At 33.4% G+C, this 27,851-nt stretch overlaps 1 protein-coding gene across 3 annotated transcripts in view; it reads right to left on the bottom strand.

Annotated features, from left to right (window-relative positions):
• The window catches only part of NBEA (neurobeachin), a 754,735-nt gene that overhangs the window by 600,730 nt on the left and 126,154 nt on the right, over positions 1-27,851 (bottom strand). For all 3 annotated transcript variants that reach the window (XM_053563534.1, XM_053563535.1, XM_053563536.1), the window contains exons 9-11: positions 26,501-26,698; positions 25,640-25,773; positions 2,055-2,163 (exon numbers count right to left, since the gene is read on the bottom strand). In XM_053563534.1, coding sequence (XP_053419509.1) covers positions 2,055-2,163; positions 25,640-25,773; positions 26,501-26,698 — 441 coding nt within the window. The remainder of the gene's footprint in view (positions 1-2,054; positions 2,164-25,639; positions 25,774-26,500; positions 26,699-27,851) is intronic.

Here is a 27,851-nt window from a genome sequence, read left to right as displayed (position 1 = left end):
ATTAAGATCTCATCTCTATTATTTCTCAAACACTAGCATTTTTAGAGCAGTTGAATATTAAAGGGTTAACTCACTTGGACTCTTAGAGTGCAAATGAAGGGCAGAGATAATTCTTGTAAAAAAATCTCTTATTCATAGAATCCCACTTTAATTTTTAAAGTAACTCACATGAAATAGCCAAACTCATGTGCAATTAAAATCAGAAATTTCAGCAATCATTACCATAAGAGTACAATTGTGACTAAAGCAAAGGAGATAATAAAAAAATGACAGAAACTGGGATTAAACTAAACCCATTTTATTTATATTGAATGTACTTATTACAGAAATCTATTTTAAATATTCAAATACAAAATATTAAAAGCAGAGGAGTACAGATGTTACTACAAAATAAAAATTCTGATCATGTAATTGAAAAATAAAGCAAAAAGTAAGACTAAATAAATAAAATGATAACATTTTTAAGAAACAGCCTGAATGTAAAGATAGCAAAGATACTACAGTAGTCCCTCTAATCCACAGGTGATAGTTTAAAGAGCCCCTGTGAATGCCTGAAGCCAAGAACAGTAACATATATACTTATATGCCCCTACAAATACCATACTTTTTCAATTTGATAACTGAGTTTGCTACTACGTTACTAAGGGCATGTACAGTGTGGATAAACTGGACAAATGGATGATTCACAGCCCAGGCATGATGGAGAGGGACAGCAGGAGGTCTCATCACTCTCCATAGAATAGAGCACCTTCAGAATGGGAAAAGATATTTGCAAATTATAAATCGGACAAAAACTTTATAACTAGGATTTATAGAGAATTTAAATTAATCAGCAAAAAGAGAACCAATAATCCCATATATCACTGAGCAAGAGAGATGAAAAGAACCTTCTCTAAAGAAGACAAATGTCTAACAAACACATGAAAAAATGTTCACTGTCCCTCACCATCAGAGAAATGCAAATCAAAAATATGGAGATAACACCTGACCCCAGGAAGAACGGCCAACATTACAGTCTCAAAGCTGCAGATGCTGGCGTGGATATGGAGAGAAGGGAACACTTTTACACTGCTGGTGGGATTGCACACTAGCACAACCTTTCTGGAAGGAAGTATGGAGAATCCTCAAAGAACTCAAATTAGACCTCCCATTTGATCCTACAATCCCATTACTAGGCATCTACCCAGAAGAAAAACATCCTTTTACCTTAAGTACATTTGCACTACAGTGTATATCACACCTCAATTTACAATCGTCAAAATGTGGAAACAGCCTAAATGCCCACCAAACCAGGAATGTATTAACAAGCTATGGTTTATTACTATTCAGCCACTAAAAAAAAGATGGAGACTTTACATCTTTTGCATTAACCTGGACAGAGATGGAACACATTCTACTTAGCAAAGCATCACAAGAATGGGGAAGCAAGAATCCAATGTACTCTATTCTAATATCAAGGCAGTAGATGAGCTAATACAAGGGAGGAGTAGGGTATGAGCAAGTGAGGAGAGGGGAGGAGGGCAGGGGGTTGGGAGTCACAGTGTACGGCACATGTCGGGGACAAGACACAATTATAAAAGGCACTTTATCTAACAAATGCAATCAGTGTAACCTAATTCTTTATACTCTCAAAGAATACCAAACAATTTTTAAAAAACACACAATACTCTTTACTTCTGGAACTTTATTTAATATTTTTGGACCATGGACAGCTAAAACCTCAGAAAGTGCAACTGGGGATAAATGGGCACTACTCTAGAAAAAAATTAAGAAAAGTGATACTTATAATTCAAATAGAAATATATGAAATAATTTTTCTTTAGTTTCCATTTTAATTCAAAATTTCTTAATTATTTACACTTCTAACATCACCCAGTTAAAAGTCATGTCTATACTTATAAGTATGTGCATAATATGAAGATTTGTGAATTAGCAAACAGTATGACCCCTGCACCGTTAATGGAAAGAGAAATACAGAAAAAAATACACTTGGTGTTTGTCAGCTGTCCAATTATGAAGGCTGCACAATCAAACCAGCAAGACATATCACTTACCTTTTCAAGTAAGTAGCCAATGACTAAAAAGCCTTTTCCACCCAGCATCTGTTCTTGCATGGCTACTGAACTTTTAAGTAGTTCAACCAGGAATGCCAAAAGAGTAGCACTGCATGTAAAGTACAGATAATTTCATTATGTAATCATCAAATGTTTGTCATAAACACAGTGTTCCATTTCAGTATTTTGTTATGCAAGAAATAACAACCATATTTAAATTTAATTTCTGTTTTGCTGACAAGGACTATTACAATTTATATTATGTAAGCATGTACTTTCTCAAAAGAATGAGAAAATTAGTGTTATCATTCAAATTAAATATAATAAATTAAACCATAACCATATGTTTTTAATGTTCCAAAATAAAATACTGAAGCTTCTTCATACATACATATATTTTCTGTTTCAAGTAAATATTGGATAAGAAATATTCATTACTGTTCCATAATAAAGGCCTATCATAATATTTTTTTGAATAATAGGCTATTGTAAAGAACTGTAAATATATACATAGTATTGCTTTGGAAAAACAAACCTATTTTTCAATAAACTTTTTATTTAATCTATTTTTCAAAAATATTTTGTTGAAAAAAAACAGAGAAATATGTAACATGTCACTTATGTCCAAACTGTGCCCTAAGAAATGATTTATGTAGTATTAAAAAAAGCAGCAATTAATACATAAAGTATACACAAACACATAAAAGCAAACAAAGATATGTCAGACAAAGATTAAGTACTTGATATGTCTGTTGCAACAATTAATGAATGAAGAGGCAAAAGAAAATTAAATGATTGCATTTAATTAAGCTTTGATAATATACAAATTTACACGTAATAATTTTCAACCAGCAGCACTGATACACAAATATAGTATTTCAATAATAAAAATATACTCTTTCATTGTATGTGCTTAATGTAGTTTATGATAAATTGCTACAAACCAGATTTTAGCAGGAATTAAAGAAATATCTATTTATAAATTTTTATAATATATCCTGAATCACCTATTTATATTCATAAGAAAAAGTAAAACCACAAATTTCTAAATATATTGTCAATGCAAAAGCACTGATTCTCTCAAGTAATTAAGAAAATTTGATAATGAGGAAAACTTTAAAATTATTAAGCCCAAAAGGAATCTGATGTTATTCCAAGTCTCTGAATTTTTTCCAGTTCTTTTGGTTCAATAAGATTGACAAATAATATATTTCTCTAATAATGTGGCTATTGTTGTTCAAATCAGAAGTGGTCTCATAATAAGAACCAATAGCAAAATTACCATTATCACTATTATAAAAATATATAGTTTAATAAATTACATCAGATCAGCTAGAAAAAAATATACTATCTGGTACTTCATTACAGGAAATTAAAATTCAATTTTATTAACTGGCCCTATAGCCTTAAACAACAACAACAAAAAAGTAAACTAGTATCACAAATAAATGATATTCTTTTACTTTCTCTGCAAATCAAAGATAGACATTATAAGAAAAACACAACAACCAAGGAATCCCTTGGGATTTTTTTTTAAAAGGTTTCTATAAAGAGGAATCTGTTAAGCAACATAGTCCATTTTAAATGAATTGAATTGATATCAATAGTCAAGGCCACTCCACAAATAACTACTTCAGTACTATATTACATATAACATTTCTGCCTACATGTTTAAAAAGAATAAAGAAAACTATGCATAGAGATTATACAACTTCCTAATCTGTTTGTGGAATTCTTACCTATACCTGAATTACTGATTTAGAAGAAAAGTAAGTTCCTGAACATCAACACTGCCAAAAAGAAAAACTAGGAATGCCTCATCGTGGTCCCTACGGTCCATAAGAAAAAAGACAAAAAAGGATTTCCTACAATAAAACACCCGCTATGAGAACCATGTAAAATTATAAGGATGCCATGGATTTTCATATTTTTTATGTCAAAAGAACTACTGATTCTCAAACGTCTAATGAATAAACTGGGACCTCTAAACACAAAAACAGAAGTATTAGTGTTATTATTATTCCAAAATCTTAACACATGACTATGCTATCCATGGAATGTTAATTTCACTTCAATATTAACCATGACACCAATAAAAAATGTCAAATGCATTCACTAAGAAAAGTATTTTCGATGTATTCCTAAAACCCAATGCAATACTACATCTTTTCAAAAATAAATCTTTAAAATAAGGTATATTTGACATGGTGGACGTAATAGTAAATAGATGGCCATCTTCGAAGAGGTACATTTTCAAACATAATTTAACAAACTTACCAGTAACTAAAATGCATCGGATTTGCTGCGGGGCTCACAATAAACTTGCAAAATTCTTTGTACTGCCATACAAAATTTCTCTCCATTCTTGCCTATTTCCAACTCCCCTAGATACAAAGGCAAATATAAAGGATACTTCAGCCCATTCCTATATCTCCTACATACCACTTCCTGTCTAGAACACATCAGTTCATCTGTAGAGGATCTAAATATATACTGTAGGATAAACCAAAAGGCAAGTATGTGTGTCAGCCAAAACTAACATACACAACATAGACCATTCTCTTGAAAAGTATAGCAATACTTAAAATCAATTTTCAAAGGAACATTTTACTTGATAGATAAAAAGTGTACTGATTATTAAACCATGATATATAATTGCTAAACTTTTCAACAGACAGTACTATAATACAGCATATACTATATGTAGCAATTCTATTTCAGGAATGGTTAAGGGTTTTTAATCCTGTCTCCTTTTAAGTAAAATGATACTAATAATCTATTGTGGATTTTTTTTTCCTTAAAAATAATTACCAACTTCCAATTCTTAATAAGTTTCAATTAAGAATATTTATTTCAAGTATCAGATATTAAAGGATAAAATGTTAGGGGGGAAATAAAAGAAATAGTATAATAATGCCTCTAATAACTTAACGTATTTATTAACTCTCCAGAGCTTTCTGGTCCATATTATTAAAGAATACCACAACAGTTTGGCCCACAAATACCTGAGAATATTTAGTAACTATATGTAAACATAACTAATATTTTTATAATGAAAAAATATATACTACATTTAAATTCCATTAAAATTTATATAAATATAGATTTTGACCTGATTTTCCTATAACCTTATCCATTTTGTTAATTTTGTTAATTTTTATTTGATTTCTTAAATAACTATGGTAGGTAACTCAAAATTTTATTATATTTAAGGTACTTTTATTATTTAGAGACACAATATATAATAAATATACACCTAGTTGGTAACTAAAATGATTAAGAATAAATATATAACTTAAGCTCAGTTCAAAGGCAGCTGTTAGAAGACAAAAACTGGCTATTCAATTTGCTTTATGCTGAAATAAGGAAAATATCACAACTAGATTGTCTTTTAAAAATCTTTTTCTTAAGAAGAATGGGACTAACTTAACATAAAAACTAAAGATTTCCCCTAAGATCAAATACATCCTCCCATTTTTAAAAGGATGTTTTTGATCTCTTGAGAAACACTACAGGCAAATTAAATAATGGATCAAGTTTATGTAAGATTTAAAGTAATATTAAGGGTGAAAAATCTTTTCATATTTTTGGAAGATTTCGTCTCTTAAGCAGCCTAATGTAGTACAGAGATACACTGAAATCTTTCAAAAGGTGATTAAAATTCTGGTATACCTGATATCATAGTTTCTATATTATTTCTCTCACTACATAACTGCTTCTAGATGAGAGTGATCATAGCAGAAATAAAACTGTAAATGAAATCAACTCCAGTCCACAATCAAGATAATCCAGTGACACAAAAAAGTTTCACAATAAGTCAGAAGAGTTAACTTCCTTCACAGTTCAACATTAGAGAAGTCTAAATCAGAAGTTTCTAACTCCAGGTACATTTAGTGATCACTTTTAGACACTGCACTCATAAAAACGTGATCTCAGAGAAGACCACTGTGTACTCAGGAGATGAATCTGACACACACACTGTCACATTCATCAATGCAGACACTAACTGCGTCTGCATGCCAAAGTGAGCAAAATACATTCATCTGCAGAGTAAAATAAGGAAAAATAGTGAAATGTAAGACAGCAAAATGTAAGGACAGATGGAATACACAGGGCAGCACATGAAATCACTAAGCCTGCCCCTCTCCATGAAATCTCTCCTCAGGAATTTCTACCTTTGTCTTTAGCCTGATAAAAAGGCAGGCAGCAGGCAGTCTTAGAACAATTTGCTACCACTGTCATGGATATTTAAGAGCATTCTTGAGAGGCTCTATTAAAAGTTAGGCTATTAAATATTTATACCTTTGTCTTGGCAGAAATTTTAATTTTATGTTTTATCAGCCTGTTTTATTTCTGACAAATAGAGCAAAAAAAAAAAATCAAAGTCTAAACACTACAGATTGAAATGCATCAAGGTGTCTTATGAAGGAAAGAATATTTAAAAATTTACAAAGGAATTCATTCTAAATCTGTGATGTAGCATTATATACTTGTATTTATACTATGTAACCTATACAGTTTGAGAACAAAAAAGGCTTTTTATAAGTTCCTTTTATATATTTACTAAAACTACTCTATTTAAAAACTTCAAATGTAAAAACCCAACTGTACTAAAGTTTATCTTCAACCTTTAATATATCACCCTTAGAGCGCACTAAATGTCTTAGTCACTAAATGTCCTTTCACTAAATTATGAAAATTTCCTGGACATTTTACAAGTGGCAGTCACCACTATAGTAAACATGGATATATAAATGCCTTAGAAATTTATTTAACTTCCCAACACCTTAGGAGAAATTAGGAAGTTTTGAATTGGAAAGAAAACAGAGTGGGATGCTGACCCCATATGCCGGAGGTGGTGGGTTCAAACCCAGCCCTGGCCAAAAACTGCGGGGGGGAAAAATAAACTTATAATTATACATGGTGATCTTAACTATTTATGCATACTAAGGTCCTTCAAGGTCAAATCATGCCACAGGAGTAGGGCTAAATGCCCAGTCATTCAGCCTGGTGCTGTCTCTCTATATCCAGCCACATTTTAGTCTATTTAACAGAAAGAAAATTAACAATATACCCTAGAAGTGCTGAAATTAGCAGCAAAAAAAGAAAGAAAAACAGCTGACTACACAGAAAGTGAAAACAATCATTTGATACTTAGGTATTACATATACCTAGGCATTTTCTATTCATTTTATAGTTAATTTTTTTTTAAATGATCATTCAGTAAAATTGATTTCTTTTTTTCTCTTTCTCAGTCTGGTGTAACATTTTAAGAATATTAACAGATACACAGATTTATAAACCCACAATCAAAATACAGACCAGTTCTATTACACCCAGAACTCGGCTGGTGCTATCCCATTAGCCCTTTATACTTATACCTTCTCAACATCCATAATCTCTAGGAACTACACTTATCTCATCACTAACTTTATAGTTCTGTCTTTTTAAGAACGTGATGTGAATAGAATCATACAGTATATAACCTTCTGAATCTCCCTTCTTAACCTCAGCATATCACTGAGGTTTGGAAATTTTCATCCCAGTTAAGTCAAGAATTCACTCCTTTTAATTGTTGAGTAGCATTTCATTGTATGAATGTTATGCATGGGGATTTGTGTATCCATTCATCTATATTTATCTGTATTTAAGGTACAGTATAGGTATTGTAAATAGGGCTACTATAAACATACAGACAGAGTACTTGTGTGAACAGAGTTTTCAAATATTCCTCATAAATAAATACACAGAGGAGAAAGGCTAAATCATACAGCAATTATGTTTAACTTTATAATAAATTGCCAAACTATATTCAAGGGGAGCTGTACCGTTTGGCAATCCCACCAGTCATGTGTTCCAGTTGCTCCACACCTCACTGCCAATATTTGGCACCACAGTTATTTTTTTACTTTGGCTGTTCTACTAGGTATGCTAAGGAATCTCATAGTTTTTAATACACATTTCTATATTGGCTAACAATGTTGAACATCTTTTCCTGAGCTATTTTGACATCCTTATATTCTCTTTGGTGAAGTGTCTGTTCAACTTTTTTGTTGGATTTTTGTCTTACTATTGAAGGTTCAGAGTCCTTTACATATTCTTGGCATAAATCCTTGTCATGTAAGTGATTTGCCATTATCATCCTCCAGTTCTTATCTGTGTCCTTTCATTGCATCTTTACAAAGCAAAAGTTTTTAACTCTGATAAAGTCAAAACTAAATCTATCCATTGTTTCTCTTATGAATCCCACTTTCAGTGTCATATATAAGAATGCTTTGCCTAGCTTTGGTCATATAAATTCCTCCCTGTTTCCTCTCTAAGTTTTATAGTTTCACATTTAGGCTTATATTAGACTTAATTTTTTAAGTTTATTTTACATAAAGCATGAGATTTAGGTCAAGCCTCTTTTTTTTTTTTTTGGTACAAGATTATCTTTCCTCCATTAGATTGCAAAAAATTAATTCTCCATGTATGTATGGGACTATTTCTGGACACTTCTGTTCCACTGATGTCACACTGCTAATGCCACAATGCTTCTATAACTTCAATACCTCTACAGTCAGTCTCAAATTCAGCTAAGTAGAATTCTGCAATCTTTATTCAAAATTGTTTTGGTTATCATAGTTACTTTGTAATTCCACACATAGTTACTTTGTAATTCCACACAAAATAATAGAAGTATTTTGCTTATATCAATTAACATATTCAGCTAGGATTTTAATTGGTATTATGTTAAATCTGTATCTCAATTTAATGGCATCTTTTCTATGTTGAGTCCATGAATACGTGTACAATATAGCACTCCGTTTCTTTAGGACTTTTGTTTTCTTTCACCAGAGATTTAGATTTCTAAATAGCACACAGGTCCTATCCATGTTTTATGAAATTTATATCTTAATGTTAATTAATTTTATTAAAGATACTTTTGATGGTACTTTCAAATTTAGTTTCCTATTGCACACTGTTAATAAAGAGAAATATAACTCACTTTTGTTTCGGAGTCTTGTATCTTGTAACCCTGTTGGCCCATACTTACTAGCTCTAGAATGCTATATGTATGCCAATTCCTTGTTTTGAGAAAGGGTCACACTCTACCACCCAGGCTGGAATGGAGTGACACATGTATAGCTCACTGCAGCCTCAAACTCATGGGCCCAAACAATCCTCCCACCTTAACCTCCTGAGTAGCTGGGACTACCGGTATGCATTGCCACCACCAGCCAGTTTTTTAAATTATTTGTACAGATGAGATCTTGCTATGTTGTCTAAGCCAGTCTCGAATTCCTGGCCTCAAGCATTCCTCTGGATAGGTCCTCCCAAATGCTAGGATTACAGGTGTGAGACATCACACCTGGCCTGATGATTTTTACGTAGATAATCATGTCATCTGTGAAAAGGGATAGTTCTCTTTTCTCCTTCCAATCCCAGTGACTTTTATTTCTTTCTCTTATCTTGTATTGGCTACAACCTCTAATTTGAATTAAATCCACACATGCACATCTTAACTAAATCTGAGTTCATAACAAAATTTTATAAGGTTTGTCTCCAATATTCTTCCCTTTCCATGGTATCCCCAATACTTTTCAGTTCTGGAGCTCTTCTTTTCAGTTCTCCTGTCCCCAAACTTGTTTCCACACTCCTCTGTGCACTTCTATAACTGTCCACGTCTGGGTCCACCAGCAGGGAAACAGAATGCTTAAAAATAAGAATAGGTGTCTGGGCCGGACGCAGGGGCTCATGCCCGTAATCCCAGATCTCTGGGAGGCTGAGGCAGGTAGACTGCTTGAGACCATCCTGAGCAAGAGCGAGACCCTATCTCGATGAAAAATAGAAAAACTAGCCGGGCATTATAGCTGGTACCTGTAGTCCCAGCTACTGGCGAGGCTGAGGCAAGGAAGATCGCTTGAGGTTGCTGTGAGCTACAATGACACCACCACACTCTAGCCAAGGTGACAGAATGAAACTCTATCCCAAAAAGCAATGATTGTAATAATACAAGGTGTTTGTCCCACCTTCCTGGGGCCTCAGCCCCACTGGTAAAAGGGATCTCATGGAAAGGGAAGAATATAAGAAAGAAATCTTGTAAAATTTTTATTTTATTTTATTTTTTCTTTGCAGTTTTGGCCAGGGTTGAGTTTGAACCCACCACCTCGGGCATATGTGGCCAGTGCCCTACTCCTTTGAGCCACAAGCACCACCCTCTTGTAAATTCTTTTATGAATTCAGCATTACTTAAACGGTGCATGTGGGGATTTAATCCAAATTAGAGATTGTAGCCAGTACAAGATAGGCTCCCATTGTAGAAAGGTTACATTAGGGCTGGAACATGACAAAACAATGTGAGGAAAAGAAAAATTAACAAGGGATTGAATGCACTAGTTCAAGTCAGGTTTCATAGCACCACGTAACCACTTCCACAAAGACCATCACATCCTGTCACAGCGAAGAACTGTAATTCTCAGTAAGAACCTCTACAAACCATTAATTTACCAACTAAGAAAGCAAGTATGCTGGAGAAAGATGTTAGTTATTAACAATTTCCATGTCATATTTCTCCTTGTGGCATATACAGAAGACTACACTTTCCTAGCCCCTTTTGTGAATAACTCAACAAAATAATAACAGAAGTCTCTTCTGTGTTATAAAGTGAAAAGCCCATGTATAAATCTTTAGTCTGTTTCTTCCACTCCTACAATGAACACTGTCCATTCTGAAATAGGAGGGTGGAATACCAAACATTAGATCCCTGAGTAAACTATACTTGGTCACATGAGCAATACATAAACCTTTATTGTATCAAACCACTAAGATTTTAGAATCAATTTGATATGCATATCATCGTAGCCTATCCTGACTAATATAACCAAACTTTAACAAAAACCCATATACTAGTATATATTTCAATGTTTTGTTCCACTATACTGTCCTTACGATTCTAACATCTAATTTTATTTATCTTTTATACTACTTACCAAATGCTTCAGTTTGTTTTACCCAGAATAGACTGGAAACACCAAATTTTTACTAAGTTCTGTAAGAATAACACCTGCATTTTCCTAAGTAGCAGCTATCCATCATGCCCTCAGACCAAACAATTTGCCCATTCATGACTGGCAATGGCTAATTCTGGAAACCTGGTTGTATTACAGTAGCTCGGTGCCCATAACAACTGGAAGGCATCACCACAGAACCAGGAAACTGAAAGGTTTACCACTCCCCCAGACAAAGTCTGTCCAAAGTTCCATATTTTGCCTTATGTTTGAGAAATTATTTACAGCCTACTAATAAAGATTCACAAGAACAAGCAACACCCATCTGCTTACTATAGGTTTCCCCTCAATTTCATAGCAACTTATTTGCCTCTCTCTCAGTAGATCTGGCTGCAATAGAGATGGAAAATTTTTTTGAACTCCCGGTTAGATTCCTGTCTATTAATCATTACGTTAAGTGAAACCTCAGTACTTATCCTAAAGACAAAAGTAATGTACTTTTCTAATGCCTGACAAATACAAAACCTATTCTTCTCTGGATTATATGACCCTTGGTCCCCCACACCAACCCCTTTATTCCAAACTCCAACTATAGAAAATGCTGACCACTTACTGAAAATCAGAACTGTTTAATAAACATCCCAGCAAAAAATCTTCTTTTATCTCCAAAATAAATGAATTAATGTCCATAGGATTCTGTGGCTACACGTCAGAAAGTCTTGTTTTGACTTCTGAATAGTCTGACCAGGGGTCTGAAGTCGATGCTTGTTCTCTAGCACTTACTCTGGCTTTTAATAAATGTCTGGCAAATACCACACGACTCCTCCTACAGCTCTGAAGCTGTTCATGATGCCTGTGTCTGTTGTTAATTGACATATTATTTTATGCTGTTTTATGCCTTACATCATTTGCAGCCTCATTCTGCTGGTGTTACTAAATTTATTGCTAAGCAAAAGCCATATGATGGTGTTCACTGTATTTCATACTCCAGCCAATGCAATATCACCTCCACTTCCAAATTTATAACCTTATTTTTGTGCTGACTAGCCCTCTCCAGGAGTACACTCTAACAAAAAGTCACGCAAAGAGAAAAACATAGTGGAATATTCAAATTTTGTTCTCAAATGCCTCATGCATGCTGTGATTCCTGCCATATTTGCTCTATGTACAATGGAGGCCAACATGTAAAAAAGGAAGCTTGCCCGTCTTTCTGAAAACCATGAATACATATTTAGACTGAATTTATTTCCATGAAAAAATGTTCAAAATATAATGTATGTATGTATGTTCTCAAAATAGTTAAATCTATCCATGCTCAAAAGCTGCCAGTGCTATTCATCTCTCTTGCTCATTGAGATCCAATTGTTGGTTTTTTTCATGTTGATTAATTTGAATTCTTTGTAGATCCTAGTTATTAAGCTTTTGTCCAATTCAAACTATGCAAATATCCTTTCCCATTGTGTGGGTTGTCTGTGTGCTTTGGTTGTTGCCTCCTTAGTTTAATTAAGTCCTGAATGGAACCTTCTCTAAAGAAGACAACTGGCTAACAAACGGATGAAAAGAAGCTCATCGTCCCTAATTATTAGAGAAATGCAAATCAAAACCACCCTGAGATACCATCTAACCCCAGCAAGAATGGCCCACATCACAAAGACTCAAAACTGAAAATGCTGGTGTTGATGTGAGGAGAAGGGAACACTTTTACACTGCTGGTGGGACTGCAAACTAGTACAACCTTTTTGGAAGGAAGTATGGAGAAACCTCAAAGAACTCAAATTAGACCTCCCATTTGATCCTGCAATCCCATTACTGGGCATCTACCCAGAAGAAAAAAAAAATCCTTTTATCATAAGGACACTTGCACTAGACTGTTTATCACAGCTCAATTTACAATCGCTAAAATGTGGAAACAGCCTAAATGCCCACCAACCCAGGAATGGATTAACAAGCTGTGGCATATGTACACCATGGAATACTATTCAGCCATTAAATAAAATGAAGACTTTACATCTTTTTTATTAACCTGGATGGAAGTGGAATACATTCTTCTTAGTAAGAATGAAGAAGCAAGAATCCTGTGCACTCACTTCTGATATGAGGACAATTAATGACCTAGTACATGGTGTGGGATGGGGAAGATGTGACCAGAGAGAGGGAAGGAGGGAGGGAGGTGAGGGTCACAATATATGACGCACCTTTTGGGGACAGGACACAATTATAAGAGGGACTTTACCTAATAATTGTAATCAATGTATCCTGGTTTTTGTACCCTCAATGAATCCACGACAATTAACAAACAAGTAAATAAGTCAGTAGATTGAAAAAAAAAAAAAAAAGCTGCTGGTGGATATCTTTAATACCCAGATTCAGAGTACCCTTGCCCATTAATAATGACAAATTTGAAAGGAAGTATCTAAAGGAGATCAAATTCAACAATACTTTCACCAAAAATATCATAGAATGCCAAAATAGAATTCAAAAATAATAAATACCTGCAATTTGTACAAAAATTAGACCCAGGCAGATACCTATAACTCCAATGAGACATACGGACACCAGAAAAGTAGGACTCCTGTTATTCCCCCAATGAATTATTGAGGGCTAAGAACAAGAGACTTCTTTCTATGTCACTAGGAGCAATCCATACACTAAGACATTTATATATATATATTTCATTCAACATTTTAAATCATAAAATCCTTTTAAAATTGTATGAAGCCCTATTAATAAACTTGAATAACAAGTGCCAGCAGCTGCAGTCTGAAATGGTTTTTCAACAAAGTTCTACTGAGACTTGCTGGATGGGAACATACCTGGCCGTATTTACTCCTACATGAGATACTGGTACCAAGTAGGTACCAAGTCCCTTTTCCCATTTCGAACTATAAAAACATATAGTCCCAAATATAAAAATATGTGTGACACGCTTGATTTACACATTCATTTCACAGGAACTAATCGGTATCACACTTCTTACCTTTGGCTTCCTAATTGATGCTCATCTACCAGAACTCCTTATGTTCCAAAACCTATTTCACAATCAGGCCTTCAACTACATTAAAGATATGCTAGCTTGTGTCCCTGGCTTTCTGAGTTACATCAAACACCAAACGGCTTAAAGTTAGCTCAATCCCCATAAAGGACAGTATGTATCCTCTCCCTGACAAAAAGGTTTTTTTCTTCCAACTGACACTTATTATGCCCTGCCCTCCAATTTCAGCTTGAGCTTCTTTGTAAGCAGTATCTAGAAATTACAGATTTAAAGGCATAGGTTTTGCCTAAGACCACACCCAAGCAACCAATTATCATCCCACATAATGTCAAAATGATGCTGCAAAGAACTCTGATGTTTCTAGGTCTATTACTAAGCACCCATAGGCCACCTAGGACGAGACCTCCAATGATGTCATCTGAAATAAAATGTATGACAATCAAACTACAAGGGATAAAAATTAGTTGCATGTTCTGGACATGGAACTAAACGATATTTTTAAAGCTTATGTGATACCTGATAACTATACTCTCTCAAAAAAATAATCTGAAGGTACTTCCTCTGCATCAGGTACCCACCAAAAAGGAGAACTGTATTGTTCTGAAAATGGCACAGGGCAATTAGAAACAAGCATTTCCACCCATACTGTAAGCTACATTCAACATCACTACTACAGATTCTATTTAAACTTTCCAACAAAGGATCAGCTGATGCTATAGAAAATGTGTCATTGTAGCCATGCAGCTTGTCCTGACTCTCACTGTAGGAAGAGTATTAAAAAAAAACAAGTATTAAGTGAAAATGAGTAGAAGTTAACAGGGCCCCCAAACCAGGAAAGAAGTAAAATGTAGGAAACATTTTAAAATAGGTTAGTAAAGCTCCCATCTACTTTCTAGATAAACTACAACAAAATGGTAGACTACTTTGTATTATTTCTATGCAGTTTAACTAAAATTATTTTATTCTAGCCAGTAAATGAGAAATAAATGCTTTTTTGCGTTAAAAGATACCATCTGTGCATTATGAGGCAGAATATGTACATTTTATAATACTAAGAAAAAAATAAAAACTGCTAAACTACAGTAGAACAAAAACTGTGACCTATATTCCTTGTCAGTTTTTTTTTTAAATGAGACACTTTTTCATTAAAGCTTGTACATTAGAATTTTCTTTTTTGAGTTAACATGTGAGTTCTTGTCTTTTAACAGTTACTGGTGAAACTACGTTGTATTGCCTGTATTAGCTGTTGTTTTATACTCCTATTTCCCTTCCTGTGTTTTCTGCATTTTTCTATGTGTCTTACGTTTTTTACTTTTAGCTTCTCCAGGAAATACAAAATAATAAAGAAGAGATATACATGATAATAAAAGAAGAGATATACATGATTTTTAATTCAACTAGAAGTTACCTAAAATAGTTAGAAAAACATTCTTCTCTGTTTCCCATACCTGATTTTATATCAAAATCTTCTGAAATGCTTATCTAAAATATTGATATTGGCTTTCGTCTCTAAATTTTGACATTGCTATCTCTCCCTGTCTGTCTTATGGCATTCTGTTCTTATTTAAAAAAGGATAATTTTCTTCTTTCATTTCACCAAAATTTTCTTCTGAATTCCTCCTAGTGGATAATTTTTAGAAGTCAGCTTACCCCCAATCTTCAAGATATGGGTTTCTTTCCTGTACACTCTACTACTTTTTCACAGGGAATATGAGAGATAGCATTATTTTTCCCCATTATGGGTTTGTTCCATCTCAATAAAAGGCTCTAATAAACTGGTAAGAATAACTACTATGCTTGATATTAGTCAAAAGACTGAGAAGCAATCAATGAAGTTCATAAATCCTTGCCCATTACCAAGAGACTTACATTCTATTTCCATTTCTGTGAAATATAGTTTCCCATCCACTCCTCTAACCATAGTTGGTCTTGATTGGTCAATTTTTGGCTAACCGACTAAATATAGTATTCATCTTATTTTTTTTTTTTATTAAATCATAACTGTATACATTGATATGATCATGGGGCATCATACACTCGCTTCATAGACCATTTGACACATTTTTATCACAGTGGTTAACATAGCCTTTCCGGCGTTATCTCAGTTACTGTGCCAAAACCTTTACATTCTACATCTACCAAGTTTCGCAAATACCCCTGTAAGATGCACCACAGGTGTGATCCCACCGATCCCCCTCCCTCTACCCACACCCCCCCTTTCCCACTTCCCCCTATTGTTAAGTTGTAACTGGGTTATAGCTTTCATGTGAGAGCCCCAAATTAGTTTCATAGTAGGGCTGAGTACACTGGCCAATTAAAAACATCCAGTGGGGAAAAGATTCCCTATTTAACAAATGGTGCTGGGTGAACTGGCTGGCAACCTGCAGAAGACTGAAATTGGACCCACACCTTTCACCATTAACTAAGATAGACTCTCATTGGATTAAAGATTTAAACTTAAAACATGAAACTATAAAAATACTAGAGGAGAATGCAGGGAAAACCCTTGAAGAAATTGGTCTGGGTGAGTATTTCATGAGGAGAACCCCCCCGGCAATTGAAGCAGCTTCAAAAATACACTACTGGGACTTGATCAAACTAAAAAGCTTCTGCACAGCTAAGAACACAGTAAGCAAAGCAAGCAGACAGCCCTCAGAATGGGAGAAGATATTTGCAGGGTATAACTCTGACAAAGGTTTAATAACCAGAATCCACAGAGAACTCAAACGCATCAGCAAGAAAAAAACAAGGGATCCCATCGCAGGCTGGGCATGGGATTTGAAGAGAAACTTCTCTGAAGAAGACAGGCACACGGCCTTCAGACATATGAAAAAATGCTCATCATCTTTAATCATCAGAGAAATGCAAATCAAAACTACCTTGAGATATCATCTAACTCCAATGAGACTAGCCTATATCACAAAATCTCAAGACCAGAGATGTTGGCGTGGTTGCGGAGAAAAGGGAACACTTCTGCACTGCTGGTGGGAATGCAAATTAATACATTCCTTTTGGAAAGATATATGGAGAACACTTAGAGATCTAAAAATAGATCTGCCATTCAATCCTGTAATTCCTCTGCTGGGCATATACCCAGAAGACCAAAAATCACAACATAACAAAGATATTTGTACCAGAATGTTTTTTTTTTTTGTAGAGACAGAGTCTCACTGTACCGCCCTCGGTAGAGTGCCGTGGCATCACACGGCTCACAGCAACCTCTTAACTCTTGGGCTTACGCGATTCTCTTGCCTCAGCCTCCCGAGCAGCTGGGACTACAGGCGCCCGCCACAACGCCCGGCTATTTTTTGGTTGCAGTTTGGCCGGGGCTGGGTTTGAACCCGCCACCCTCGGCATATGGGGCCGGCGCCCTACTCACTGAGCCACAGGCGCCGCCCGTACCAGAATGTTTATTGCAGCCCAATTCATAATAGCTAAGTCATGGAAAAAGCCCAAGTGCCCATTGATCCACGAATGGATTAATAAATTGTGGTATATGTATACCATGGAACACTATGCAGCCTTAAAGAAAGATGGAGACTTTACCTCTTTCATGTTTACATGGATGGAGCTGGAACATATTCTTCTTAGTAAAGTATCTCAAGAATGGAAGAAAAAGTATTCGTCTTATTTTAATAGAAGCTACAAGAACTATTGTATTGGTTGGCTCAGACTTCTGCTCTTCCCCATTGTCACAGTAAGAATATATTCTAGATAAGGGCTACTCTTTTACTCTAGGGCCCAGAATGGGAAGACACAGGGAACAGAGCTCCAATTAGGAGCAAAATTTAGCTTTTGTTGTTTTATGAGCTACCAGATGTGAAGTTGTTTGCTACTACTGCAGTAACTAGCAAATGCTGGATAATATAAGTTCTACAATGGTATGATTCTCTGTGCTCATTATTTTTGTAACTGAAATATTTTACTTATTTTTTTAAAATTTAATTTGTATTAAATCATAACAGTATATATTTATGGGGTGCAATGTAATGATTTGATATACAATGTGGATAAAACACAAATATAGTTCTAGCAAGGGTGGGGGGCACTTAGTAGGAGGAGGGAGAGCATTTGGTGGGATCTCACCTAAAGTTCCCAGTTCAAAGGTCCACTTCAAAGTGATGTGACGTTATGTTAATCTGTGCTCATTATTCAACAAGCTCAGTACAAATATGGTATTGGTCAAAGACCACTGGCTGTTTGGTGTACAGACGACCTATGGCTGTTTTCACTGTCCCTGTGCATGACGGCAGACTCCACCACTATGCTGAGGCTAGAAGCCAGCCATAAATGCACAGTGACCTTCTCTATAGCCTCAGTCCTTTACCCTTTATTTAGTAGCCACACACACATACACACACACACACACACACACACACACACACCTGGGCCTGAAAAGACTATTAAGAAATGTTACTAGAGAAAAGTTATAGGCATGTCCAAAACATTAATAGCCTAAAAGGCACTGACTTTGTTCTGAGACAAAGGGAAACCAGTGAATAACCACAGGTGTGAAACAGACTCACATTTTAGAAAAGTAACTCTTCTAGCCAATGAAAAATACTAGGAAGGACCAAGACTAATTACTGGATTTATCCTAGCTGAAATAATTAATGGAAAGCCACATGAGCGCAGTAGTGGCATGGACAGAGGAGAAAAGGTAGCTTTGGGGAGGTAACATCAATAGTTTAACATGATAGATTGTAAGAAAGAAACATAGCAACAATTAATAAAGTATTTTAATAACTCAAAAAGGAAAACAACTGATGAGTTCACTTGAGGTTCTAATTTAAGGTACTGGTTCCTCAGTAAAATTAGAAAAGTGAAAACAATAGAAATGGGTAGTGGAGAAGTTTCTAAGTTTTTATTTCGTTCATGTTGAGTTTGAGACACTTTCCACATGGAAACAGTCCATCAATGTTGGGACATCTGAGCCTACACAAAAAGCAAGCTGAGAAAAGGATAGACGTTGTCATCCTGAATAAAAAGATTATGGACCTAAAAACTTAAGTACTATTAGAAATAAAAGCCATTATGATTCCAATACTAAATTAACCAGAATATCCTGATGAGGCTTTATTAATTCTTTTCTGAAAAATTTCATTCATTGCTCATCATGGTCAACGCACTCATTCCTGGCAGAAAAGGGAAGAGAAGCTAAATACCCCTCTGAGTGTCAGTGTTCATCACCACCATTTCGGTTGGAAACATTCTGGTTTTCTAAGTGAATTATGAAAAGTCAGGCATGTACCAAATTCTTTGTAAGGCAGATATTTATTTTAGTTCTTGACTGATATAATTATACTTCCATGATTGTCCTAAATCAAAATAAATGAAATAATTTACCTTACTTGTTTTAAAATGAAAAATCAGACAGAAAAGTTAAAAGAAATTAAAGCTATGACATAAGTAAAATAGCAATACCTTCTACAACAAGATACAGGATTGAATTATTGAAAGAAGGTATGAAAATGCAAGCTGGAGGAAAATTAAGGTAACAAGTTCAGGGAAGATGTGTCCACAGTTGCCAACATTTCTGCAAACAATAATTTGTAATTAATCTAATTGCCAAAAAGGTATCCTTTCTTTTTTCCAATACGTGCAGCTTGTACGGGATCAAAGATAAAGCAGAAGACTTGTACTGGGGAAGAGGAAAATGTAAAGAGTAAAACCAAGTGTTGAAAACAATATAGAGTGGGACAGTACTAAAAACTGAAGTCACTAAACTTAAAGTGGTTTTATGGAAAAATTACTGTAGGAAAACAATCACATATTTAAAAAACATTTTAAATAGACTGCAGAAAAAATAGCATTTTTGATGAGTAAATAAATTATAAGCCATTCGTCTGGAAGAAAAAGAAATCTCTCTTCTTGCTAACAGGTGACAACCTCATTAAATTGCTAGATGTGCTACATAAACTTCATTATTAGATTTTTTTCTGTAAAGACTCCATTTAGTAAAAAGGAATTGTCTGGAAAAAAAAGAGAAAGCTATTTGAACATTACATTACAATTTTCCTGTGTTCCATGCAGAAACTCAATGTATTTTATTTTTTCCTCTTTACAAATTAGTTTACACAATAAATTCAATCTAAGTTCCATTTCACTCTAGTTTAACCTCACTAACAAAGTTATTTGGGGTTTTCCCTCTAATAGTAGTAGTGCATGTACAGCAAGTGCATTTTTAGTGTCTGTGTTTCACTTCGAAAATGTTTTCATTACCAAAATGTAAAAGTTTTTGTGAACTTTTAAAAAAGTAAACAAATATAAAGAAATGTTATGCATGAATTTTCTCTGAAAAAATACAAAGAAAAAATATCATTAGATAAGCTATAGGCTGATAAAAATATTCTAAATGCTTTTTAAGTAGGTAATAAAATAGGTACTTTTTCCTGAATTAAAGATCAAGAAACGTGGTCATAAAAAGGATGCCAGGGGAAATCTGGTTAAGGTAGGTAATTTTCCAGATAATTCTGGTGTTTTACATATGATAATAGTGATAATCAGGATATTGCTATAAAACATTTAATTTTTAAGGTTTTTTTTTAATTATTGGGGTAACTAACATCTAAGTTAACTACTGGAATAGCTTTAGTTTGCAAGATAATTTTAAGAAAAAAATAATTTGTGATTTAATTACATGTAACAAATTAATGAGTCATAAACAGTCACATTACAAGAGGATTCTTTATATAAAGTCATTGAAATAAATGCTTTATGGAATTCTCACATGCCATTATTAGTCTACCAAACAGCCTGCCTCTATCATAATTAGAAACAACAAGTTTACTTTTCCTACAAAATATTTATATACTAAAAATAATTCATCTAAATATCACTTGAAATTGAATTTATAAAATTATCAGTTTATAATAACACTAAAAAATTTTTAGTAATAAAATAATTGCATCCCATCAATAGACTGTGTAGTCCTTTGAGGAAAGTAGAAAGAAAATTTGTTAAATGCCAACTATGTCTCAGAGACTTACCATAGATACTTTACATGTACTTATTTTAATTCATATTAAAATCAGATAAGGCTGGCATTATGAAAAGCATTCCACAGATGGAAAAGTGTTTCTGAAAGTAATCCATAGATCACTTTCGATCTCTGTTTACGGAGTGTGGGATGTGGAGACAGCCTTTTGGGATTAGAACCCTGGTTCTTCCACTTATTAAGTTCCTGTGACCTTTAGCAAGATGAACAAGATAAGGAATCTGATGCACGACGTGAGGAGTTTAGGTGATAAAATTACACTGTCGTTGGAATTCATGCTAAATCAATTTAGCTCTTCTTTCTCCCCTCCAATAATAGGCATAAAACTATGTGAGTGACCGATTTGTTCATTTAAATTTACCTCATCAGATAGTAACCTTTTTACTATCTATATTATCATGCTCTACACCTTAAATATGCACAATAAAATTCACATACTTTTAAAAATGTAAATAGCATAGAAAATGCTGTATGCTACCAATACATACCCACTAACACGCCTATTACTTACGATCAGACAGTACATAACAGAACAAGGGCTTGAGCTCAAATCTATCTTGACACCAAAAGAACACTGACTAGTGAAAACCCTTACAATACTTTGAATTCTTTGATATACAAAACTCAATTTATACCTTGTTCCAGAAAACATATATTTTTTTAATGCCAAGTTCTCTTAAGACACACAATGTGGACGGTTTTGTTTTGTATTGTCCACTAAATTACTTATGTTCTTTTTTAAAAAGCCCAATGTAAAAAGGATACATTATTTGCAGTAGTAAGTGTATATAATCATTGGATTCAAAGGAAATGAAAGGCTGTATTATATTCATGGAGTCATTCTAGATACAAAGTACAAAATAATTCTATCACTTCAGGGTTCGAGTTATATTTCTTGAATTAATTTAGTAATCATCCACTCACTTTGTAGTCATTAAATGAATATCAAATGTCCAGTGAAAGGCTATTTGGTTATTGCTCTAAATCTTCAGGGATTGTATGATATCAACTAGTCCAATATAAATAACATCAGTTCCCCAGGAATGACCAACATCCAAATAGCCTTGCTCACTGGAGAAAATCACTCAAGGTGATTGAGAATAATCATAAAAAGGATGAAATTGCAATGGTAACTATATGTTGGTCTAATTTACTTAGTCAAAAATAGATCACCTCAAAAATACTACATATGTTACCATAAGCTATTTGACTCATTTCAATAATATTATCTACTATTGCTTATTGTTTTGGTAACATGATAAAGGCTAACTATATGTTAAAAGAAAAAGAATATTCCTGGAGACTGAAATATTGTCACTAAGTCCAAGAACCAACTAAAGAGAAATCGTCCTACACTCTTCCAGGTTTCCATGAATTGGTACTGACTTTCGCATCTGAGGAATGCATCCTTCACTTTGAAGCCACTATATCTAAAAAATGGAGAGCTGGTTCAAAACCAACTTGCATCATCATAACTGAAATTCAGAATCTAAGTCCTATTTAGATACTTGAATAAGTAATTCTCTATTGTAAATGGCATCATTAAGAGAAAGAAGTTCACATAAAGTAACATGGGCCTAATTATAACAATCTATTTCTCTAGATTGATATTCAATATCTTTAATACTATGGGGTTAGAGATAACCCAATAAGATCACCTAGCTCACTGTCATCATCACTAAAACCAGAATGCACTGAGTGCTTAACTATGCATGATTTATAGATTTTATTACATTTACTCTAAATAATCCAGTAAGATACTATTATTCCAAATTTATAATGGTGGAAACTGAGGCACAGAAAACTAATGACATATACAAAACTGCATTATTATGACTTCTAAAGTCAGGATTTAAACCTAAGTCTGTCTGACTTGAAATCCATATACATAACAACTATAAGAGATAGACTTTATAATAAAGCCAAGCCACAAATATTCTTCTGCTGAAATAAAGATATCTCTGAAGGCTTCGGAAGTTAAGGTTGTTCCTTTGATACACAAGGTTTCCAGAAAGTTTGTGGGTAATTTAAAATAGCCAACTATTTGTAGTAATATTAAAATAATATTTTAATTATAAATTCACTATATAAATTGAAAACTCATCAAAGTAAGAATGATATAGTAGGAAACTAAGGCTTGTAGAAATAATAAAAAGTTTCATTATAAGGGACTATTTAGTAGAGAAAAATGCATGAAAGACAAAATGTTTCAGTTTGAAACACAGAAGGCAGAGAAGTAACTTATTTTAGAGCTTAGCTCAACTTTACCAAGTATTAATTAAAAATTAGACAATATTGTAATTTTTTGTAATATATTTAGTTTTCTAATAGATTACCAAAAGACTATATTGAATTTTCTCTAGATTTTAAAACCTCAAATTGATGCTCCCTTATCTGGAACAATTTAATATTGACTAAGCAGAAGCTAATATATCCTATTCAAGGTCCCATTCATCTATATTAACTGATGATACAGCCATAAAATAAGAAATTCTATCAAGCCTTACATAGCCAAGAATCTGTAGTCTTCAAATAGAGGGGAAAATCCCATTTAACAACTTGATGTCAACATTTGGAAAACTAAAAGACTGCATCACTGATGCATAAATTTTTCTATAATGGTCTCCTTCAAAATTTTAAATAACAAAAGATTGTATTACTGACATGCACAATTGTCTATCAAAGAGCAAACCTCAGACATGAAGGGCTTTGAAATAATTCATGAAAAGATAATAGATAAAAATCCAAAATAGCATATAACTAAATTACAGGGTAGCTTGGAATAACTGTGTATTACTATCAAAGAGGAGAGTGATATCTTTATTATTAACATGTTTGCTATTGACTATAAACTAAAAACATATCACTGAAAAAGAATGAGTGATTACGGATAAAAATTAAAATGAATGATATGAAGGAACTAAAAAAAATCAAAATCAAAATAGGTCTGTTAATTCCTCAAACTGCTTTTATCTCCATAATGAATACATACAATTTAAATACCAAAATATAATATAAATTATGTCATAAAATGAGTTTTAAAAACAGAGAGTAAAAAACAACCACACATTTTGGATGAATGGACAGGATAGCCTATTAAATATGTTTTTAACAGTAAGGTTTTATCATAACTGTTCAAGACGGTGTATATTATTGTGATAATTTTAGCTATAACATTTCAAACTATATAATCTTCCTAATCTTCTCTTCCCTGGCAACAATGTCTATTTCAGGTTTAAAAAATTATGTAGTTCATATTAATTCATAAGAAACATCTAAATTCCACATAGAGTTTACTACTGGCTAGTTCATCTATAAAAGTCTTTTCATTGTACTTATTAGGTTTTAAATTATTGATCATAGTACGTCTTGATTCACTTAGATGATAAACAGCAGAACATTTGAAGTTAAGTAGAGGACTGGGATTTAAAGTGTGGTTTTGCCACTAGGCTGATCTGCCTCCCAATGAGATTATTTAAGATCCCATGGCAAGCTAATATCACAGCAGGGCATGACCTCAGGGTTCCTTTTCACTTCAAGGTTTTTTACTTTCAAAACTTCAACCTTTACACTATATTGATATAAAAGAAAGAATGACCCAGGGATGAGAAATGAATGCTGTAAATGTATAGGTCAAAACTATGTTTAGATTTATACTGTATGTAAAGACAGTCCCAATATAGGAACAATAGTTATTATCAGTACTAAAATAGAATTTCATTAGTAGCTAATTTAGATAATAAATATGAGAAAACAAAAACACAAATTACAATTCATTTCACCTTAAATTTTTCTCATACCTTCATTCACTAGTCCTTCCATTAATTTAAAATTGGATAACCATGAAGGGTTATCCAATACACACATGTACCGTACATAATAATGAAGCAATCCTAAATTACCTGAGTAAAAATTGACATTTATATAACTTGCCCATTAGTATCCCCAAGTATAGCAATGTACATAGTCAAAATAGTAGCTAAAATGCATATTTAACTTCTTGTCTATGTGATTATAAGATACTAAATCAGAGTATGATGCAAAAGGTATTTTTTAATAAAAATAAGGGAAACTATAAAAATTGTACATGAAATCAACCTCATTATAAAATATTTAATTTTTACATAAACATGGAGATAACACAGGTTAGATCTGAGTCCTCAAACATAAATTATATATAAATAAAAGCTGGTGCCAATTAACATTATGCTAGTCTTATGTCATGATAAAAGCATTAGAAAATAATACCACTCCTTAGGGTATAACATATCTAAGTGTGTAACTGTTATTAAATACTATTCTTGTGAATAAATTCTACCGTAGTAATTTTCTTCAACCTGACACAATTTCAATGACATGTTTTCTCAACTGCATATTATAATCACTATGCTACATTTGATAAAAATTTTCTATTTATTACCAAAGAAGGCATTCTTTATGATTTAAGAATTTAAGTGTCAAGGTTCCTTAGTTCTCAAAATATTTTTTATTAGCACTTCAAGGACAAAACCCAAATACTGTAATACAGTCACACAGAACTGAGCATGTTAGGCATAGCCTAAGAGTGTATGAGATAACAGCAATTGCATACTTAAAGAAAACTTACCAGACAGTTGTTTCCACTTGACTGTCATTGAGCTGCCGATTGTCCAGTTGGGCAAAAAGAGGAAAAAGTACTTGAATTCCTCCAATTGAATGAATTGCACTATGAATCGAATGTGTTACTATAGCTTTCACATCCTGTGTTCAGAAACAAAATTGTTTATTAAACTTCTGTAGCATAATTTTCATCACTATTTCCTTGTTCCAAATCTTTATAAGAAAATAAACACAGTTTAATGTGTTTCAATAGCTCTCAATGATATAAATTTTGAAACACATATAAAAATGGAAGTGTCTTTGCTAATCACTTTTAAATTAAGAATATGAAATTGAAATCAAAAGTTATTTTGAAATAAGAAATACTATTAATGGATTTGAAGATACTCAGGTATTTTTAAGTTAGAGAGTATCATTCTTAAAGCAAAGTTTGTTTTGTTTTATAACTATATGTTCAGTTAAATCAATCTATTTTATTTTGAAGGACACAAAATATGCAAGATAACAGAAAGAGCACATTCCTTACTAAGGAGACAAAGGCCAAGGTATATTGCCATAGAAAAGGCAGAAGGCAAAACTTACAACAAAGAATGGGAAAACCTTACTTGGGAGGCTGGGGCAAGAGGATTGCTTGAGCCCAGGTGTTTGAGGATGCTGTGAGCTAGGACTTACTTCACAGCACTCTACCCAGGGCACAGAGTGAGCCTCTGTCTCAAGAAAAAAACAAAAATAAAAGAATGAGAAACCCGAAAGAGGAAAAAAAAATATATAGGAATTACGGATTTACAGATGAGCAATTTTGCTATAGAAAATTAAGATATTGACAATTTCTGACCAAAACAGGAAAACTAAGCCACTATTGACCCACCTGGAGCATGAGTGCATGTGGGGAATGTACAAAAATAGATGCATTTTCCTTTGGTGATGACTCTAGGCAGAGCTGAGCATCAGTGGCCTTAGCATTGTATGTGAAGGCAATACTACTTGCAAGTTTCCCATCGTATAGAACCTGTTTATGATGCTCTGCCAAGTGAATATCACTCTCGGATTTAAACTTGAAAGTACTCTGGAAAAAAAAAAAAAAAAACTAGGGTGAACACTCTATATTAAAAATAACACAGTAAAACTCTGAAGTGTTCAAGCAGACAGACATTTAGAGAATAAATAATCTGCTGTATGACAGTTAGTGTCATAGGATGGTCAGTGGCTTTATGGATTTTCTCACTCCCCTTGTATGAGAGTTAAGATTTATTACGCAAGTAAAGATACTCAGATTTTCGTTTTCAGTAAGCTTTTGATTACTGCCAAAATTATATAATAGTAACATAATATAAAGCCAGATATATGATATAATAATAACATAACATAAAGCCGGACTGGATATATGTAGGATTTTACTTATAGCATACATTTAATTTTTCTTGTTAACACTTTCTGAAGTATTTATACAAGTAAACAGTACCTGGCACAGGAATTACACACAAAAATGACTACTATTTCAAAGTATCAGAATAGTTGATATGCAAAAATATTTATATCTATACTAAAAAGCATTATCAACATTATTAAATACCAGTGCTACTCCATAATAATATCATAATATACATAATAAAATCAGAAGAGAATTCCATTAAAACAGGTTATTTCTTTATATAAAAGATAAGAACTAAAGATGCATCAGCTATAACAAGAAAAGTATTTTACAAATGGTTAAATTTGTTTTTAGGTATGAATTTGACAGTGATAAATAATATTTAACCTTCACAACAATCACATGATATCAATATTGCTACTGTTATTCTAGGTCTTCTGATTTAGAGTAACCATTCAATGGATTAATTGTGAAATCCAGTCTTGACTCTACCACTAATTACCTTTTTAATGCTTAGGAAATCATTTAACTGACATGGCTCCAATTTCCTTATTTTAATGCTCTAACAACATGAAATCAAATGTTTCAAACTCAAGTTCTCATGGGAGGCACACGGATAGGCATATAAGTAAAATGGGCTGAGTCAAAACGCTCAAACAAGAAAGTGTATGTCCTGTCCAGAAGTGGCCCCTACTGCTCAGTTCAAGTCAATTATTAACCAAAGAGGCCAGTTATTCCACAGTTTCCAAGAGAAACATGAAATCTTAATTTTTCATAAAATCAATAATTTTTAAATTTAATTCAAACATTTTAAAACACTGCAAACCAAATATGTCAGTACAAATGT

The sequence above is a fragment of the Nycticebus coucang genome, chromosome 15, assembly GCF_027406575.1.
Source record: "Nycticebus coucang isolate mNycCou1 chromosome 15, mNycCou1.pri, whole genome shotgun sequence".
NCBI lineage: Eukaryota > Metazoa > Chordata > Mammalia > Primates > Lorisidae > Nycticebus > Nycticebus coucang.
This window is presented reverse-complemented; position numbering and strand designations above follow the sequence as displayed.